Source organism: Thunnus albacares, chromosome 7, assembly GCF_914725855.1.
Source record: "Thunnus albacares chromosome 7, fThuAlb1.1, whole genome shotgun sequence".
NCBI classification, from domain to species: Eukaryota; Metazoa; Chordata; class Actinopteri; order Scombriformes; family Scombridae; genus Thunnus; species Thunnus albacares.
In genome coordinates this window covers 17,872,082-17,892,775 of record NC_058112.1, presented here as the reverse complement: position 1 = coordinate 17,892,775, position 20,694 = coordinate 17,872,082, and the positions used below count along the sequence as shown (strand labels likewise).

Here is a 20,694-nt window from a genome sequence, read left to right as displayed (position 1 = left end):
TTAATGGTTTTAAGCCTGTTTTTAGCCTGCGAAAATTAGCATTAGCATTATCACAGTTAACCATAGACTGTAAATGCACTGTGCTAATCAAGCTAGCAGCTAGCATTAGGGTTAGCTCCACCCTCTCATCCAAATATGGTCACTTCTCATCACTTCTGGCTCCAAAAATCCAAGATGGTGCCAAACTCTGGCTTCAAAATGGGAGTCCACAAACCAGTGGGTGACATCACGGTGGCTACGTCCGTTATTTGTATACAGTGTTTATGTAGTTACTCTCACTGCCAAGAGGGGGAAACAAAAGTCCCACACTCCACACTCCACAGCTTTAATTGATTAATCGAGAACATAACTTGTATTATTTGATTATGAAAATAATCGTGGAGGGTCTTAGTAGCCAATCCCTATAGATTTATGGTGGGAAAATTATAGATCAGAAAAAATCAGCAAGTCACTTTAAACTCGCACCACACACACACACACACACACCCCACAGGAGTGCTGTAGTGATTTTTCAAAGTTGAGCAGACTTGCTGCTGCTGCTGCACAGCGCCTCTAGGGTCGGAGGAGCAGAGCAGAGAGAGGTGGGAGCGCAGAAGCAGAGAGCAGTCATTGTGCGTGAAGGACCATGACAGACAGGAGCATGTAAGAGTTAGGAGGGAAGATGAAGCCTGTGAGCAAAATCTTCCTCTTCAGCTAAAAACCACAAACCAAAACCCGCGACGGAAACATGCGATTTGACGCAGATCTACGCGCCCGTGCTCCACTCGTGCCTTCGCAAACACCTTCAGGGAGTTCACATGTTCCAGCGCGTCGACGAGGAGCCAATGTTTGAGTGCAGACGACCCGGCAGAGCCCCGCGGAGTTTGGATGTGTGTGTTTCTTAGCTTGTCAGATGTAAGAAGACAAAAATAATTGAATCAAGATAAACAGCGACAAGGAGCACCGCGAATGTAGTCTTCAGGGGGGAAAGCGAAACACTGAACCTGCCGGTGTCTTCCTGCGGTCTTCCTGCTGTGTGTTTCGGGGTTTTTATTCCTCGCAGAGCTGTGGTTGAAGTGAGGGAGGATGCAGGTGAAGAAGCACCGAGAGTCGGACCGGAGCAGCGGGGACATGCTGGAAGGAGACGGCCTCCGTAAAAACTCCTCATGCTTCTCCAATATCAAGGTGTTCTTGGTAGCGGAATGCGCCCTCATGTTGGCACAGGGCACCGTCGGAGCATACCTGGTGAGTGCAACACAACCCATGCAAATGGGCTCACAGCACCTGCACTACACTCCTCAGCTACTGTAGGTCATATTTTTGTTATCCGGTTCTCGGCTTTGCATTTGGGGTTTCAGCTGCTCTGCACGCCGTGGACTAAATAACGTGCAACAGAGCAAAGATATGAGATAGAAATATGAGATAGAAAGCTTTCTTCTGCAGAGAAAAGTACAACCTTTAGGCTGCTAAACTGCTCCTGTCACTGCTTATCAGTATTTTAGAAAATATCCTTCTACATGTGTGACATTTATGTCTAATTTGTTGTTATTATCACAACACAAATTGAACCCATTTTCATCAACCATGTAGTAACCAGTGTTTGACTTGTAAGCTCTGGTTTTAATAGAGGTGGCACTAATAACAACAGTTTTATAATATTTTAAGGAAGGCAGCAGTTGACTGTTTTTACCCAAAATGTCATTCAAGGTCAAGATCCAAACCTATCCCTCCTATTTCCTATTTCTAGTTTGACTCATCCTTTCACTTTTACTATTGCATAATGATGATAGTTTTTTAAGATTTTAAACACATCCTGTCTACTGTTTAAAACCCACAAACATTTTAATGATGCTGTAGCAATGAACACAGCCTGAAAGCATGCAGGGACTTTTACATAGATTTTTGTTGGACAAAACTTCCTGAAGTGCTCCAAAATATTCCTCAAAAGCATCCCAGAGGACCTCCAGAGCCCCCAGGCCACCGCTGTGAACTTTTAGTTTCAGCATTAGAAATGTTTATTCTCCAGAAATCCATGTTTCCTCTACGCTCAGTTGCATTTAATAGACTAAACTCTAAATGCCTTGGCCATATTTGGAGTGGAACATGTTATCTTCTCCGTTAGCGGACCTGCTAAGCATCAAGGATCCTGCAGCTTAGAGCACAGTGGTGCCACTCAGAGTCAGTTACTGTATGATGATGATTTCCTAAACAAGACGTTCTTCCTCTTTATCGTTTATTTTAGAGGTACAATACAGCTATTATTACAATTGTTCTGCTTTTTTTTTTATAGTTTTGGACACCTGTTCAAACACATCAGTTTAAACAATAAACCTGGAGCTTCAGGTGAGATTTGGGATCATTTGCGTAGACAATCATACGAGGCTCTCTGTTCTCTTGTTCGTCAACACAACAGCTCATTTAGAGGGAGCTTTATTTACACGGAGAGGACATTAGGTACCTCCTTCAGTGGCAATCTGGTGAACTGTTGTCGACCTACGTGAGCTACTGTGGTGTCTCTGATTGGATGATGGGACTTAAGAGTATCTGCTGGAAGTGGAGGGACAAAACTCAACTATCGTGGCCCCCTTTACTTTCTGTGAGCTGATTACAGTCCAAGACACTTAGCAACATGCTGGGAGTCCTGATTTAGCAGAGTGAATACGTAGTCAGATACCACAAGAGTACAGTTTTGAGTACATCACTGTTCCCTGTTTTCATTTTCTTTTTCTCCGTTCTCTTGAATTCACTTTGCTATTTTTACAGTTTTTTTATGTTCATTTAAGTGAATTAATGTCATTTCTATTGTGTATCTCAAGTAAATGAACTATTCTGTTCAGCAGTTGTTGAATTACTCTAATGGACATTTTTCATCTTAGTCACAGAAGGTATAACATGAGAGATCAATAATATTCCCTGTTAACAAGCAAGACATTATTGTATAGTTATAAAGCTACGTAGATAAAAGTTGTATGTAGGGCTGAAACGATTAATCAGTCGATTGACAGAAAATTAATCTACAACTATTATGATAATCGATTAAATTACTCAGTAATCTAGTCATTTTTCATGCTAAAACGGCAAACGTTCCCTGGCTGCAGCTTCTCAAAATGAAAAGATTTGCAGCTGTTTTTAGAAGCAAAGTTGAGTTTTGTGCAGATTGTTTGATGAAACAGGGAATCTGACGATACCACCTATGGTTCTTGGAAAGTATAACAGGTATTTTTCACTGTTTTCTGACATTTTATAGATTAAATGGTTAATCAGTAATGAAAATCATGGTTAGTTTTAGCCCCAGCTGGGGAGGAACAAACCTGAAATACTTGAACTTCATTTCACTGATCCCAGAGCCATCATGTGTGAACTGATAACTTGATAAGGTCATCCAGGTCCTACACACTTCACACTTCAGTTGTTCAAGCTGTCTTGTTTTATCTCATTAAAAGCTACAAGAACAAGTGTGTTTATGCACTCATGAATATTTTGTGTGACTGTTTTTTGACATCATGTACCAAAAGAGGCTGTACACTCATGCATCCTGTCACTAATACTACCTGACGCCTACATCTCTGCTGTTAATTCCAGCTGATTGTAATTGTAGGAGATAATACTATACATTAAACCCTGGTGTGTCACTTTGCAACTTCTGTAGCATCTGGGGGTGTAAGCTCTGTTGGTTGTAGTAACACCTCCCTGATAAGAACCAAATCTGACACTCCAGAGCTCGAGCTGCAAAGTGTGACTAACACCTGAACCTGAACTCTGTTCGTCTCAGCTGAGCAAACCTGTCAAACTCTGGTCGGTCGCACTGAATCAGCCGAATATTTGAAGGAAGGAGAAGCCCAAACAAAACATTATTGTCACCTTTAAACTATGTTAAAGTAATAACAGCTATGTTCAGTTAAATCACAGGTATTTGCTCAGATATTATCCATTTAGTCAGTTTTATCGATTCATTACGTCAGTTTATCCTGAAATGTCAAATAATTCAGTTTTATTTCAGGTTAACGCAGACATAAATCAAAAAATATAACACCTGGGTTATTTATTATTACTCTGAGGCCTTCTTCGTTAAATAGTGCAGAGGTGTAGCCATTTACAGACTACCTAACGTCAGGTGCCTCTGAGAAAGTGGTAAATGTTTACAAATCCAGAGTGACAAACAGTCAGAAGTTGGTTTCACGGATCAGTAAATAGAAAATGTATTCAAAATCCACTCTGGTGTATGTCAGGCATGTTTGGAGCACACTCATGCATAAGCTAAAAAGGATGAAAATGTGTTAACTTTGCTCATTTACTCATAAAATAAGGATACAAGATAACGATTAATGATTTTAATAAGGAGGAAATATGTTGTGTGCCATTGGCTAACACTGTAGTTGTCGCTTCTTTTAGACACCAATTAAAATACTCTTAAAAACAGCTTATTCGGAGCAGTTAAAGTACCTTTAGTTAACCTTCAGTCAACCTTCAGTGGGTTACACCTCATAAAACAGAATGGAAATGATTCTAAATAGCCGAGGCCTCACTTATAAACAGCTGCCGTGCCTTCACAAATAGGACCATTTCAGCACTTTCACGTCAATCCTAAACCTTAATGTGCCGAAGTGAATGTCAGCATTGAGCAGCTTTTTCTGCCTGCTGATAATTCAGCAACCTGAAAAAAAAAAAAAAAAAAGTAAAGCATTTTTTCTGTGGAAGTTTGGATCCTTTGTGCTCCCGCAAGACTCGTTCGTCTGTGAGGTAATGGGATGTCACACAACTGGATGAGGTTTGTTTTGTTGCCACGCAACAGATTGAACATTTCCACAGTTTGAGCTGCTACGAGGATAAAACGTGGCTGTGACCACTGACCGATATGCAATCCACTCTGTTTTTCCTATGTAATTTATTCTGGTTTTAATCCTCCTGGAAGGTTGCCTGTTTTAAGTCAGAGTGTAAGTGCGCAAACATGTTGAACCTGGAGACGAGAGCTTAACTCATCCAGAGTGTTTCCACTGCTGAACTGAAAGCAAAAGCTGTCAGTCACATCACTTGCTCGGAGCCTTCAGTAATGGGATGGGATCTGATTGGATTGGCTTTGCTCCCTGTCCAGCACACTGTCCAGCTAAAGCTAAAGCTATAGTGTCAACAGGTCATTCGGGCTTGGCGTCGTTTCTAAGAACCGGATGAGACAATGTTTGCGATCAGATCCCAGCCGGGCGGAGCAAGCCAGGCGTAAATGCAGCCCCGTCCACAGAGTGTTCACATTTGTGAGAAAGTGCCGCTCAAGGGGCAGAGACATCATGACTCATTCTGAACTTTTCCATCCACTCAGCTTCACTGAAGGACTCTGGCACGAACCGCTCCCAACAATCATCTTCCCTGAGCTTTGATCTTTAGCGAAGGAGTCGCTGCAGTGGTGTTCACAGCAGCTGCAGCAAAGACCTGCTGTCACTTCTGCTTCCAAGAAGTCACAGAAGAAGTGACTTTAAAAAAGTCACAACTTTTTTAAAAGCCCGACGACAAAGCAAACAGGCTCAATAATGTTTGTCTTTGTCAACAATGACACCTCCTCATCTGCTTGCCTAAATAATGCACATAAGGAAGGGTGTGATCAGGTTTATGACTGTTGGGAAGACCAGTTTTACAATCATATTTTCACAACAGGCATCTGGAGGGACTGAAAGGAACAAGGTTACTTCTCTACATGTGTACAGATTTCAATGTTATAGAATAAAGTAAATAAAAAAGTGTCACTTTGTATAAATGACATATACGGGGACATCTTTAGAGCTTGTTAACCGCCACAGAGGTCAAATGTAGGTGATACATGCTGAATGCAGGTGACTGTAAAAACCACCAAAATATTTTCCTCAGAAATACAGCAGTGTTCAATGTAGTACGTGACCTTTCACATGAAGAGAACAGTGTTTTACCTTCTAACAGTAGAAACTCTGTTATACTTCAGCATAACAGCTGCAATCCAAGGTAATTGTGTATATTAAATTGCCAAAATTGAGCATTTAATGGATAAAAAAATCTTCCAACAGCAAAACCACAAGTTGATTCATCCTGCAATGGAGTCACTTTTAGAAACATTTCAGAAAAGGATGTTTGTATTGACATTTTTTTTAGAGCTCAGTCAAAACTCTTTAATAGAGCCGGTGGGGAATGGAAAATTTTTATGCCCTTTCAAAGACAGTTTGGGACAGATCTTAAAATAGCTTGATAACTGTATGAAGGTGACACTGTGGTTCACATGGAGCAGAGAGATCATTCCCACAAGCAAACATCCATGCTGCATTTTACAGCAGAGTCATGATGCTACGTATAATAAAGGCTTAACTTTGAAATACTGCAGTTAACTACAAAGCTTCACTGTGTGAGAATAAATACCTCAGTCTTTAATCACTGACCTCTGAATCGCTGCATCAAAACAAACAAAAAAAAACCTGAACAGGGCTTAAACAACCATGTACTGCATTTGCTTCAGCTGGAAGTTTCTGGTAGGCTGTGACTCTTCTGTGGATGACAGCTGTTAAAATAGAGAGAAGCTTGTGGAAGTAAATGTTGCTGTGCCCGGCTAATCAGAAACAGAGGCCTGTTGGCAGGGAGGAGCCACAGTGTGGAACGTCTGAACAGCTTGTTATGCAGGATATTCCAATGGAAAGACACAGTTTAAAATGGCGTGACTGATGATGAAAACATGCATGACTAAAAGAATCAAATGTAGAGAAATGCTTAAGATGCACTGATGGTGAATTTTCTCATCCAGTTGGTGACATGGGATTCCCACATCCCTGGTTTTGTATTTGTGCCACATTTTTTGCATTTTCCAGCATCATTCCTTTGACCCTGGTTTAATTTTGTGTCCTGCTGTTGTTTTCAGGTGAGCGTGCTGACCACCCTGGAGCGGCGGTTCAACCTGCAAAGTGCTGATGTAGGGGTGATAGCCAGCAGCTTTGAGATAGGCAACCTGGCGCTGATTCTGTTCGTCAGCTACTTTGGGGCCAAAGCACATCGGCCACGTCTGATTGGCTGCGGGGGCATCGTCATGGCGCTTGGCGCCCTTCTCTCAGCTCTCCCCGAGTTTCTAACAAATCAGTATGAAATAGGGGAAATGTGGAGGACTGATGCGGGTCGGGATGTGTGCTCCAACACCAGCAAGGAAGAAACCGAAAATGCAGAGAAGGCCGTGTGCGCCAACAAGGCCAGCACTAACATGATGTACCTGCTGCTGATCGGAGCCCAGGTCCTACTGGGGATCGGAGCCACGCCGGTGCAGCCCCTGGGGGTGTCCTACATCGATGATCATGTGAAGAAGAAAGACTCCTCACTCTATATAGGTGAGAAATACTCATAATGTTGTGCAAACAAAAATGTTAGAAATGCAGATATCACCTAATCTATTGGAACAAAAAGGCAGAAATTGAAGACAGATTGCCAAAGAGATTGCTAAAGGCCGCTGTTGAAGGTTGAATGCAGTTACTGTTTAAGATAAGCAGTGTTCAAGGAAAAAGATGATTATCACACTGGAAATTAAAACTCTATTTGCTGCAGCACACTGATTTCCCAAGGCAACTAAAACTGGAATAGCAGAAACTCCATCATGAACGTGTTCATTGCCATCAGGTGTGATATTTGCATAGTATGAGTCAACACAGTATGTATTTACCAGCTCTTCTGCTGCACAGCATCTCCCCGTACTCCAAGCACAGGCCTGTCCATGTAAGTTGCCAGGTGAGCAGATCTTGGAGCTTTTTAATCTCCATTATGGTGTTTTCAGTGGCGTGGAGGCGGGTTAAATGTCTCTGCTTCGCTCAGTCCTCTCTCAAAAGCAAGATGCTGCTGATGCGGCTCTTCGAGGTTTAAAGGTGCATTCAAAGTGCTTTCTGTGCAAAATTCAGAATACGCAATGGCTGTTTAGGGATATGTATTTGCTCTGATGTATATTTTTTCTACTGTGGTGTATAGACGGTAGCTTAAACTCTTTGCATAAAATGCTGTGGTGGCCATACTACAGCTTTTCTGTGAATTTATATCAAATAATTCAAATTTTACAGGCAGCACCAGCCGATGAGACTGACTGAAATTAGACATACATTTGCTTTGAAGGCCAGCAGTTGACGAAAACAAAATTTAGAGCAATATTTAGACATTTAGAGGTGAAGACTGTGTGCATTTCTGCATGTCAAACCTTTCTGCTTTAAATTTGATGGCATTAAGAGCAAAGTTACCTGTGAACCGCAGCCACAAATCCACATAATAGTGTGTGTCCTTGTTTTGACGGGGACCTGCCTGTAATTTGTTGTCCAGACTAGCACATCAGCCTTTGATGGAGTAGATGAGATGTGTCTGCATAGTGCGAGCTGTTTGTTATCAGTGTGGAGCAGAGACAATGAGAGCCTGAATGGAGGATGAGTTCAGGCTGGCACACACCCTTTCTGAAACATTCACACAGCAGTGTGCTGTGTGGCTGCCTTTTGTCACTCAAATACAGATGTGACCTGCGAACAAAGGCAGCTGTGTGCTCTGTAATCTCAAGCCCAAAGCAGATTTTCTTAATTGCCATTCGTTGTGTTTATTTGTCCTGAACATGAGCTGTTGTACAAAAAACACCTCAAGCTTTGTGTGAAACAATAAAGACCCTGAAAAAAGTACCACAAAAGGCTTTGACATCTTGGCACCACCACGATGGCTTGTTCACAGTTTACGGTGGGAAGTGGACCGGGAGTGATTGAAGTTTGGCAGGCGCTTGGCTCTGTCCTCCTCTGATAAGCTTCAAGGAGAGTTGGAGGAAAAACAAGCGGTGAGCAGCGAGGAACAATGTGGTATTGAGTTGTGCTCAGCTGATCGTCCTAATCCTTCTGCTGCAGGCATGTCATGTGCCCCCAGCTGCATGAATGGAGTAGATTGTGTGAAATTCTGTGAGATTTCCTTTCACATACTGATAATACATTTGGATTATTCATCAGTGCACGTCAACAAATTCACATTGTTCGAGCCGGGACACAAAGTTGTGTTTTCAAAACACTTTTTTAGTTGCCAAATATTTATTTCCTGTAGGTTTTGCGCAATTTCTGTAGGCCCGGCGTTTGCTTAAGTCTGGTATTTCATTTTGTTAATTCACTACAAACAGAACTGTGAATAAATCCCATATTATCACGTGAACATCATAAGATTGCCTGATTTAAGATAAGATAAATGTAGCTTTATTATGGGGTTTTCAGGACATGAAAGTAAAAATGTTGTTTTGGCTCTGTAGAGACAGGGAATTTAGGGGTGGTTTGGAAAAGCAGTTAGAGAGAAGAAAACACCTGTAGAGTCTGAAAGTAGCATGTCTCTCACAACAGCTGCACACAGATGTGAAAGAACACGTAGAGTAAAACTTCCTCTGCTACCATTGTGCTTTCTCACACTGCCAAAATACAGGTGCATGTCTGTTACGTGTTGTTTGGCACGTGAACTCTTTCTCAGCTTAGGGTGTTGTGGTCTTTTCACACACTTGAATGAGGAACAGGATTTAAAGCAAAGCACTCCACTGTTATTTTTTGTTTCACCTCAATTATTTAATATGACATAATTTCAGTGTCAGCACAAGGTGGAAAACATCATGATTAGCCCTGATTCATGACACATGACACCAAGTGTGATTTTTTTTTTTTCCTCACCACCACAACTGTTGCTTGCTCCTGTTGTCAAGGCATATTTTCGCCCCTGTGATGTGCTATTGTTAAAGTTAGAGTGTGAGTTAAATGGCCAGGTGAAAATCTTCAACATAGGCAGGTCCCGCCTTGCAGGGAGAGCTGAGCAGGGAGGCCTGGAGAAGAGCCATAATTACAGAGTGAGGCAGGAATGCCAACCAGCCAGCCATGAGGTGGGTCTGAGTGGGCCGGGACGCACATGCATACCACATAGGCCTGTGAAAAACAACTCCTCCAGAGGCTCCGGCGGCCTGCTTTTGCTGTGCGTACTGCAGCAGACGTGGCTTACTGCTGTTTAGACAACAGTAAAACACACTCAAGCAAAGTCTGCCGTGACTCTGTCTTCAGAGACGTTTTTGGCTCTTGCTGTTTGTTGTCATTGTTGAGATTTTTTTGGGGGGGAGAGCTTGTATTGTTAAGTGCTACAAGTTCTTCTTAAAAGGAAGTACTTTTCAAGGAACCGGTCTGAATGCCATTACCACTGCCATCAGACTTCAAAAGATGAACACTGCTTGTATTTGGGATCGTGTTGTTTTGTTTTGTTTCCCCGAGTCTGGACGTAGGCACTCGTCTCTGGCCAAAGGAAATAAATATGATTGGACAGATTGCGTCAACAGGATCTCCATTCCCACTGCTCTATGACCTTTCACTATCCACTGCTAATTCTGGCTCTTCCCACAGGACCCCTGACTACAAAAATATACTGTACAGGACACACAGAGAGGGTTTTAGAGCTAACGTCATGTCATACAGCACAATCTCCACCCAGCTGCCTCTCCAGGTTTCAGAAGCTTTTAAACAGCCTGGGATTTCTTCATTAAACTATAATGTACAGTCTGTAGTGCCTGGCATATACACATGTGAGGGGACTAAAAAGGATGACATTAATTAATTCATCAATGTCATGCCTTTTTATGTAATATCCCAAAGATGTGGACATGTGGACGTCGCTTGTTGCATAATAACTATAAGAAATGTATGATCAGTTTCAAAAGCACTGATGGAGAAGAGGCTAGAAGTGCAATTCTCCAAAAGCGCTTCTTCAGCTGGCAAAAGTCTCTCTGAAGTTGTTATAAATAAGTTTAGAGTCCAACTGAAATTAACCCCATAAATCACGTGTCCTTTGCTCACTTTTGAGGAAAGATGAGTCTACAGCTAGCAGCTCTGTAAGGCTTTACGCTTAATAAGCTCCGAAACATCCAGAGAAGTTCGAATGGTGTTAAATGAATAGTGAATACATATTATTGAATGACACAGGCTATCAGAAATGTGACGATAATGGTACTTGGTAGTCTATTGTGTGTAATATTCTGAATAAACTGATGTAAAATATTATGTGTGACAACCTTATGAGTCGTTTATCCTCCTCCATTGCATTAATGCATCCAATTGGCTCTGCTGACGTCGCAGATATTCATATGCTGCCTGCCAGTATACGAGTTTCTCACAATCAGCCATGTCAATTGTTTGCGTTTGATGCTGTGAGATGTGGATCTCCGAGCTCGGAGGACAGAATTTTCAACTGGGAAATTTCCGACCTCCGACTTGCATGAAATGCAGCGTTACATGCTGATGTTTAGCAGGTACAACGTTCACCAGGTTCACTGTGTTGGTTTAGCGTGTTAGCATGCTAACATTTGCTAATTAGCTCTAAACACAAAGTACAGGCTGATGGGAATGTAATAAGTTTTGCAGGTATTTGGTCATAAAAGTCAAAGGATCAACAAAGTCATCAGGATTCCTCTTGTGGGCACCGTGAATGTCTGAACCAGTTCTGATGCTAATCCATCAAATAAATGTTTGGATATTTCTATCTGGACCAAAGTGGTGGACTGACCAACCCACATGCCTAGAGCCCTGAAACTAAATAAAACAATACCCAAAAGTTCAATTTATATTATATATTTATTGTTTCCATGATGGCGCCCCCCGTCTTTGCTTCAGAGAACATCTTCGCTTATACCCAGTTAAGTTAGTTCATTTTTTAACATCTTGGCTGATGGTGACACAGCAGCCATTTACACAAAGAGCACTGACTTTGAAAAAACAACCCTAATGTCTCCTCCTTATATACAAACAAGTCTAGTCTTGTTTGCATGCAAGCTAATTAACTTGTCAGCTGTGGCACTTTGAACAGCTTAAAGACATACCTGCTAGTCTCAAGATTGCTCCATGTTGATGCTAAATTCAATACCAAAGCAAACGAAACCTGTCTTTGACTTGTAAGCTACTGTTTGTTTACATTGTGTCTCAGTGCTCTGCCGGCTCAGCTGTCAATCAAACACCAGTGTACACCAGCTCACCTTAGAGGCCTGAAGACTAAAGTAGCATTACTGATACATATAGTACATACACACTGATACCTCATTCATTCATTTTGATAATAAATAAATATTACAAGTGCATCACTTTGATATGATTTTTGACCGCAATAAGGGATTACTAAATGTGATTTGAGTTGCCTTTACGGCTTCATGCAGCAATGACAGACAGCAGTCACAGTATCCATCAGTGCAACAGCCGAGAGTATGAAGTGCCTTTGAGTTTTACTGATGAACACAAGCCCATCTCTCTCTCTCTCTTTCTCTTGCTTGCTCTCATATGCACAGCCAAACTACCAAACTAGGAATGACAGACTGGCGACTAGCTTTGGGCAAACACAAAGGTCCCTTTTTTCCATTGTGGCCTGAGACAAGATAACTGCCTCTACCTGGAGCATAAAAGTCTAAAGAATTTGCCTCTCATATCTTTGTATTTTGCTGCCAACCACTGGTTTATATTTCATTTCCAGGCCTGTCTTCCACCACACCTACTGCATATTTCTTCAAATCTACAGATTCTAGCAATTTGCTAATGACATATTTCACCACTTTGTGTTCACTTCAGCTCTGGGGGTATAAATTTAGCTTCAGGTTTGTTAGGAAAACCGATGGCAGTAGTCGCTGTGACAAAGGTCTCAGAGGGATCCTCGAGAGACTTGTCAACATTCCTGCTCAAATGCTCTGACTCCAAACAGTTGCTGCAGTAGGGCGTTTATATAAGCTACTTAAACTCGGCGTACGTTAATGTCATCTTGAAGGATTAGATTCTAAATGGGTTTTTCCGTCCCTGCCATAAGCTGCATGCTGAGTTTGCCTAGCAACACCAGTTTGTTTTATCTCAAGATGATAAACGGCGTTGCAGTGAACGTTCATCAGGCAGCTGCTGCTCCTCTGCATCTCTGTGATGAACTGTGTGGGTTTGTCTTTCCTTCATGTGTGGCAGGACGATCAGTAGCCCACTGTACTATGTGCTAAATGACCCAGAAGTGCTTACATTACCCTGCAGACCTGGACGCCGTGGCTGCAGCCTGCTCAGTTACCTCAGGCTGGTCCTGGAGGGTAGAGAGGGCAGCAAACATGAGATTATCCAACTGGTCAACAACATGCTGCTGCTGCCTCAAAGCTTATCAGCAATTATCCCCAAATACTCATGAGTATCACATCATGTAAAGTAGTCAGAAAGGAACTGAGCCAACATGTTCAGCATTTCACAGTCCTCCTTTTTCGGTAAATGGGAAATCATAGTGATTGATTAGTGACTATCCCAGATGAAAGTTTCATTAAATTTGAGCAGAGGGAGTTATTTGATTTTAGTCTGCTGTCTCTCCTCAAATCTAATAAGGTCATCTCTCAGTCCTGCCTGGTGATGAGGTAAAACATGCAGAGCAAATTTGTCCACTGTTAATATTTTTTAGATTTTTTTCAGTACCAGCTGTTTGGAGATTGAACGAACTGCCCGATGAGTTGTTTGTTTACGTGTAGATATGGTATGACTCGGATGGGACAGGGGAGGCAAATCTATCAGATGGTGTGAAATGAACCCAGATGGGTGTGGACTCGAAGTTGATTTTAACACCCTCAGATTTCCGCTGTGTCAGACCATGTAGTAGCCTCGTAGCAACTCATCATCTGAATCACCTCCCCCAGTCAATCTGCTGTTTTTGTGGGTTAGAATTGCAGCAACACTCTAATTATGCCAGTGCATGTTTTGCTGTGGAGTGTCGACAATCTGTCCGGTCATGTTTGTTGGATGTCTGACTGGTCAGATCGTAAACACTCGAAAGTTTCACTAAATCTCCATTTATTAATTATTTAGTTTTTGACAACTTATATACAAGGGGAGCACCCAGACCTGTGTGTCCAAATTCTTATCTTAAGTGTTCCCTGAAGCAAAGATACAGTAGATAAAACATTTTTTTACACTTTGTTTTAGAACATTATACTTTACATATATGGGATCTTATCTGGGATTTTAAGTACAGTTCTGTGGCTTTGAGAGACTGTCCTCCCAAGAAAAACGCACCAGAACAACATTTGTTTGTGTTCAAGTGAGGAAGCGCCCTAATGGTTACATGAATTATGATTCTTGTTATTTGGTAGCAAAGGAAGAAGAAGGAGGAGTCAGGGTCAACAACGGAGTACAAACACTGAGACAGTTTAGCATCTAACAAGAAGTGTGAAAGAAGCAATGTACATATGTATAATATATAAATAGAAAAAACAGTAAGGGTAGGTATGAATATGTTAAGATATATATATAGTATGAACTGCATTACCAGAATGAACAGTATGAACAGAGTGATATTAATATGCTAACATATATACAGTGTGAACACTAGTAACAGTAAATAAACACTATAGATAGTAGTATAATAATATAATATAATGAATACCCTGTAGAAGATATAACCAGTATAGACAGTGGTTTAAGTATGGTACAAATAATGAATAAATATGAATATACTGTAGGTCAGTTTTAAGCAGAATAAATATGAATATGAATAAATATGAACACTCTATGGGTCAGATATAAGCAGTATAAACAGTTGTATAAATTTGGATAGTAATAGTATGTTGTATATAATTGTAAATTCAATAGATTTTGGTTTGCTCTATTGGTCGGACAAAACAAGAAATCAACTTGTTGATGGGCTCTTTTCACTATTTTAGGATATTTTATAGACTAAACAATGAATCAAAACAGTAATGAACAAATTAATGAATTATGATGACTGATTATTCAATAAGGGACTTTTCATATGTGCCAGATACTTTATTTAATCATATAATTCCTGAATGAATGAATGAACAATTCCCTCTGTGTTTGTGGCTGTAAAACACTGGTGAAACCTGTAACAGCAGCCTCCACTATCACTGCTTTAGTAAATTAAGCCACACAGCTGGATGTTCACCGGTTAACTGAGCAGAGTGAAACTGGTGGAAACACGGCAGCCTGTTGCACACAAGGAGCCAAGAGCAGCTTTAAAGATCCTGCTTCCTGTGAGTTTGACCTGTGCCCTGATGAACATTTCATTCCTCAGCTGGGCTGCCAAGGAACTGAGAAAGTGTGAATTTGGAAGGCAGTGAATTAGTCAGATGAAATGGATCGGCGTTGGATACCAGATATGGTTATGAGACTCTCTGGCACTTTAACCAGCTCCTGCAGAGCCGTATGCTGAAGCTTTTGGCTATTGCCATGTGCACTTTTTTTTTTTTCCAGCTGCCTGAATGGTGCTCCACGTAGCATCCCGCTGCAGCGTGGCCAGTACTTTGGCCTAAACGTGCTTGTTTCACCTTCCTCTCCATCATGAATCCCTGTGGCCTCAGTAAACCTCAACCACCACGCAGCCTTCTCAAGGCAATCTAGGTCAGGCTCTGTCACTGCTGATTAAAAAGGGGATTTTTTTTTTGTCATCCATTGGGGGAGGAGCGTGCAGATAAGAGGTGGGAGGAGACAGATCATAAACACAGCAGCATCAGCAAGCCGTTGCCACAGAAACGGCCAGTTGTTATGCTGTGTTTTGTACTATTGGATTGAGATGCTCAGTCCTTTCTCTGCTCCTGCTGTGTATGATGCAGCTGTCGCTCTGCTCGGCCTGATCTTCAAACCACACACACAGTTCAAACACACAGTTCAAACACATACAGAGGCTGCCGGTCAGCTCAGGTCTGAGACTCACCGAGCTCTTAACTGCTCATTTTTCAGGATTCATGCAGCTGACCTTGGACAAGGACTTTGCTCAGGAAATACAGATTCACGCTGCGCTTGTGGCTTTACCACAAATCCCGAGCCTCATTGATTGAGTGGTGTGTGTGCAAGTGGTTGCTCCATGGGCTCCTAGGATTACTCAGAAGCATGTTCAGCACTTAATCCCCATATCACTGATGGCGGAGAGAGAGGGATAACAGTGCCTAATTAAATGGACTCTGATCAATAGGTGGGCAGTTATTATAATTAACTGTTTGATTCAGTCTACTAGTATTTACTTACTCAGTGGACAAACACAAGCGAGTCTATCTGGCTTCACTCTGATCCCATCATGTTGTGCTCCATTTGTTAATGGATGAGTCAAAGCTTTTTCCTGCCACATTGTAGGTCGGGGTTTTTTTTTTCGTTTATTGTTATAGAAACCTCAAATTGTCACTTTAAATTAAACTTTCAGTGGAATCACATTGTGATGATCATGTTGTGTCACAAAATTATGTTCTCTAAAGATTCTTGTTTTTCTTCATGTGTGAGAATAGTTTAGTTTGAAGCTGGATTTCCATTTAATACCAGTTCCTAGATTCACTAAAGCTCTGAGGGCAACCATTTTCACTCTTCTTCGAGTTAGGTCTTCTTCAGCAGGCCATTCCATTTTGAGCCGATTATGACCTTTGCCTTGAACTATTGGAATAAAATCAACTGCAGCTGATTTATATCAGATATCAGAGTCATGACTGCTCTTAATGTGCTCTCTGCAAGCTGCTTTGGCTTGTAACTCCAACCAAACTGGGGGTAAAGTGCACCTTTAACATCAATTTGCATGCCAGCTAATCAGTCAGCTGCAGCACACTGAACAGCTTAAAAACTTGCCTGCAAATGTTATTTCAGTCAGTTAAGATGCTAAATGTGGTCCTTATTCTTATTCTTTAATATCGCTGTTAACAAAACCTGTCTGTCTTTGACTTGTAAGCCACATTTACCTGCACATGTTGTTTATGTTGTGTCCCGGTACCCTCCTGGCTCAGCTGTCAATCAAACATATACATCAGCCCGCCCACTCAGAGGCTCAAAAGCTAAAGCAGCATTTCTGATATATCCTCCTTTATTTGAATGATAAATACATAATAATAAGAACTACTGACTAGTGACTGAACCAACTAATCCCTTCACATCAGTTTCAACACTCAGAATCTCTCAGTTAAACTTTCATGCAGACAAATAATTAAGTTTTTGACTTTTGAGATCAAATGTGCTGAATTGGAAGCAATAATTGAAGCAAGTGATTATTGAAAAAAGGTGTGAAAAACATAAGTAGGCTACACGTGTTATCTCAGCATGTCATATACTGATATTGCTTGTTTTATTTTCAGGTGGTAACAACAGGTTGTGGTGAGTAAGTAGGCCATAACATTCAAATTACAGTGCTTGTGCCTCAACACAACAGACAAAAGGTGATAATAGATCTCAAATGAATCTTTGAGTCCTACTTTTTTGTAACTTTAGTTCCTCAAATGTAGAAGCTGACCCCAAATAGGTTTGATGAAGGAATCTGAAAGTATTAGCATCTTGAATTTTGGATTTGGAAAAAGATTAATTGTGCAGAACATCAATTTGTTTATTTCTGTGATTTTGCCAGAAATATCCTTTGGGTCTGTACTTCTTAGGCAACTTTTTACTCCCTGAAACAGCTCCCACATCTGGCCTGCCTCATCAATTCTCCTCTTCCTCAGGATACAGCACAATTAGTGCTCCATTATAATTGGAGGCAGACATGGTGCTGTACAATCGGCTGTATATTGTGTGCCTGCCTCTCACATGTTCCCGGAGAAACAGGCTGTTGGCATCTCTGTCGTGATAATTAGGCCAAGCCACCTGCTGAAGAAGCTGTTACCAGCTGCTGTCAAAGAGTCCCAAACCTCTCTGTGCTTCTTGCCTTCAATAGAGCAGCTGCGGCTCTCCAGTGGAGAGACGTAAGCACTCTGGTCTTGTGCCCTTTCTCCTCCATGCCTTCATCCTACCACCCAACTGCCCAACAATGGATACTGTGTGTGGCTCCGTCTCAGCCCCCAAGCAAACATCTGAAACAGGATCACAAACAGATCGCTGTAGCAGGGCACAACGACAGGGCTTTGCTCTGTTACATTAACTCCTACCCACCGTCTGTCCATCCTTCTCTCCCTCTGTCTCCCTCTGTCTCCCACTGACCCGGTGCTCGCAGAGTTGGCAGTCTGACTGAGTCCTCTGAGCTTCCAACATCACATCAGTGCCCTGTTTGAAAACATGCCCGGTCTGTTTATGTAATCTTATGGCACAGAAAGACCGTCATTATTATTGTAACAGCAGTTGACGCTCACATTACTGTAACATTTAAAAAAAATGCTAGCAATGCACAGCAAAAAGCTGGCAGTCACAGAAACAGTAAATTAAACGTCGAGTGTTATGATTACGGGTGCAGTATGCTGTCTGGTTGCTAACAATGAAGATCATCTCTTTAATTAGGAGTGTGGATTTAAATCCATAGGACATGACATAAAAACGAATGGACTTCAGTTGGAGCCAACTAATACTGATGCCATTTAGGTTAATGAGGGCTTTTACTGCTTCCTGGAATAGTTGGAGTGTGATGACATGAGGTTAATTGGACTCAAAGATTATGTTACAGCATGTCAGGTTAAAGAAGCCTAATGCCGTAGACCTACAAGGTACAAGTAGAAGCTGATCACAGGCAGAACGAGCACAACACAAATACAAACATTGTTAGAGTAAGAAAGTTTATTTGACAAGAAAAACAACAATATACCTCAACATGTGACAACAAGGCATTAAACAAACATGTCTTTTAGGGGTAAAATAATATAAGACTGTATAAGATACTATATGAGATTGTTTTAATTATCATGTTTCTTTCTATAGCTCATTTTATAGCATTCAGCATTATAGCTTCAGAAAATCCTTAAAGGCCTTCACATCACTAAACATCCACACAGGTGATTTTAATTACTTTAGTTAATTGGTGTTTTTCACAGCAGACATTTTGATTTGTAACAGTAGCAAAAGCACAAGTGTTACTAATAACATTAACTCCATCATGTTAAAGTGTCCCAGTAAGTCATGACAATAAGTCAGAGAGGCAGCGCACAGGATACCAGGACCCTGAAACTGAAGCAGCTAGATGGAATTCAGCCATCATTCATTTTATTATTTACACCTGTGCTTTACCTGGTGTGACATGTTAAAATGTCTTCTGTGGAAAAAAAGGCCTTTCACATCTTCTCAGGACTGTGTTGATATGCAGGGACCGTGTTTGATTGACATCTCCCTGACTCTCCCGTTAGCTTCACTGCATCTCTTCAATCAGGACAAATCACACCACTATCATCCCTATTAGTGCACAGAGTCTGGTGATGTCATGTAGTAACCTGCGTAATTCAACCTACCTTCAACGCAATCATCAAATTAACTGAAAACACCCATGTGAGTGTGCACATCATGCGTAATAATAGCACTGCTTTTGATTATTGATTATTTTCATTATCAATCAATCTGCTGATTAGTTCCTCAATTATCCGATTAATGGTTTTGTCAATAAAATGGCAGAAAATAGTGAAAAATGCCTGTTACAACTTCTTAAAGTACAAAGTGAAGCCTTCAAATGTCTTGTTTTGTCTGATTAACAGCCCAAATCCAAAAATATTGAGTTTACTGTCATGAATGACACAGAAAAAAGCTTCAAATCCTCACATTTGAGAAACAGCAACCGGCGAATATTTGATATTTTTTCCTTAATAAATGACAAAAACAATTATTTGATTATCAAAATAGCTGGCAATTAACTTTTGTACAGTCGACTAATCGATTAATCGACTAATTGTTGCAGCTCTAGTCTTGAAATAACCTTTCACTGATAACATTGATGACCCAAAACAGAGTACAGGCCAGATAATGTGTTCTTTCGCAGTCTAATATTTATGCTGAAAACATTCTTATTGCTAGTTTCCACCTTTTGGGTTCTTGTGGACTATTGAAGCATTGAGCTCTTCATGAAGTCTAACAGCTCAGATAGGCGTGTGAACCTTTCTTATCCTTTTACATGTCAAGATGCTTTTTAAATAATCTCTCCCGTTTTTAAGTTCACTTATTTCACTTAAGCCTGTTAGTTGACTTGACTTGACCTTTTCACTTTCATTTATTATCTAATATTTATCCATAAGGAGACACACAGGATATGAACAGTGTGTTCTTTCGCCAAAGTTTAATATGATGGCTTCACTCTGTCTTATATAATGTAAGAGGGCAGGATGTGGATTTTTTTTTTTTTAAGATTAAAATAGCATTTATTTTCATGACAGGACTTCACTGTTAGAGCTCTGCTGTATATCTCACTCTATAAAACCTTTTTCTTCTCCCCGTCCCGCTGTAGTGTGTCTCACTTAAGTGATTTTTCTCTTTATTGTCATCCACAGAGTCATGAGATGTGGCAGCTCGGCTGTCGCAGCCCCTGAATTATAAAACAGGACAGAGATCTGTTGGGCACAGCACATCTTCACTCATTCTTAGACATTAAAAAGTTGGAATATGGGGAACAAATATAAAATGTGAAAGGATATTTGTTTTACTATTATTATTACACAAATGTATGTGGTTTTATTTTAGTGTATGTTAGATTTATTGGGGTTTGTTGGGTTTTTCATCCATGTAGGGTCAGAAAATATACGACATTTTTAAGATTCTAACACATTCACACAGACAGAAAGATGTTTTAGTTGTTTTAGAAATCAAATATAAGCTCTGCATTAAATATTAGTTTAAGTGGTGTTTCCTCATTACTATTTATAGTAAAAAAGAAGTTTCATGTATCTGGCATCAGGAAGTGAAACTGTGTTGAATTATAGCAGATAATGTGGTAAATCAGAGGCTGCATGTACAGTTGGCTCAGTGAAAGTCACCTGATTGTACTGTTGCTTTAAAATATCCCGCTATCAGCAGTCTAGACTCATATCAGCTC

The 20,694-nt window shown here is 40.9% G+C and overlaps 1 protein-coding gene across 1 annotated transcript in view; it reads left to right on the top strand.

Moving 5' to 3' along the window:
• The first annotated feature begins 537 nt into the window (after positions 1-537).
• slco3a1a (solute carrier organic anion transporter family member 3A1a) overlaps positions 538-20,694 on the top strand; it is a 37,344-nt gene continuing 17,187 nt past the window's right edge. The window contains exons 1-2 of the mRNA XM_044356362.1: positions 538-1,224; positions 6,848-7,304. Of these exons, the coding sequence (XP_044212297.1) occupies positions 1,066-1,224; positions 6,848-7,304 (616 nt within the window). The 5' untranslated portion in view covers positions 538-1,065. The remainder of the gene's footprint in view (positions 1,225-6,847; positions 7,305-20,694) is intronic.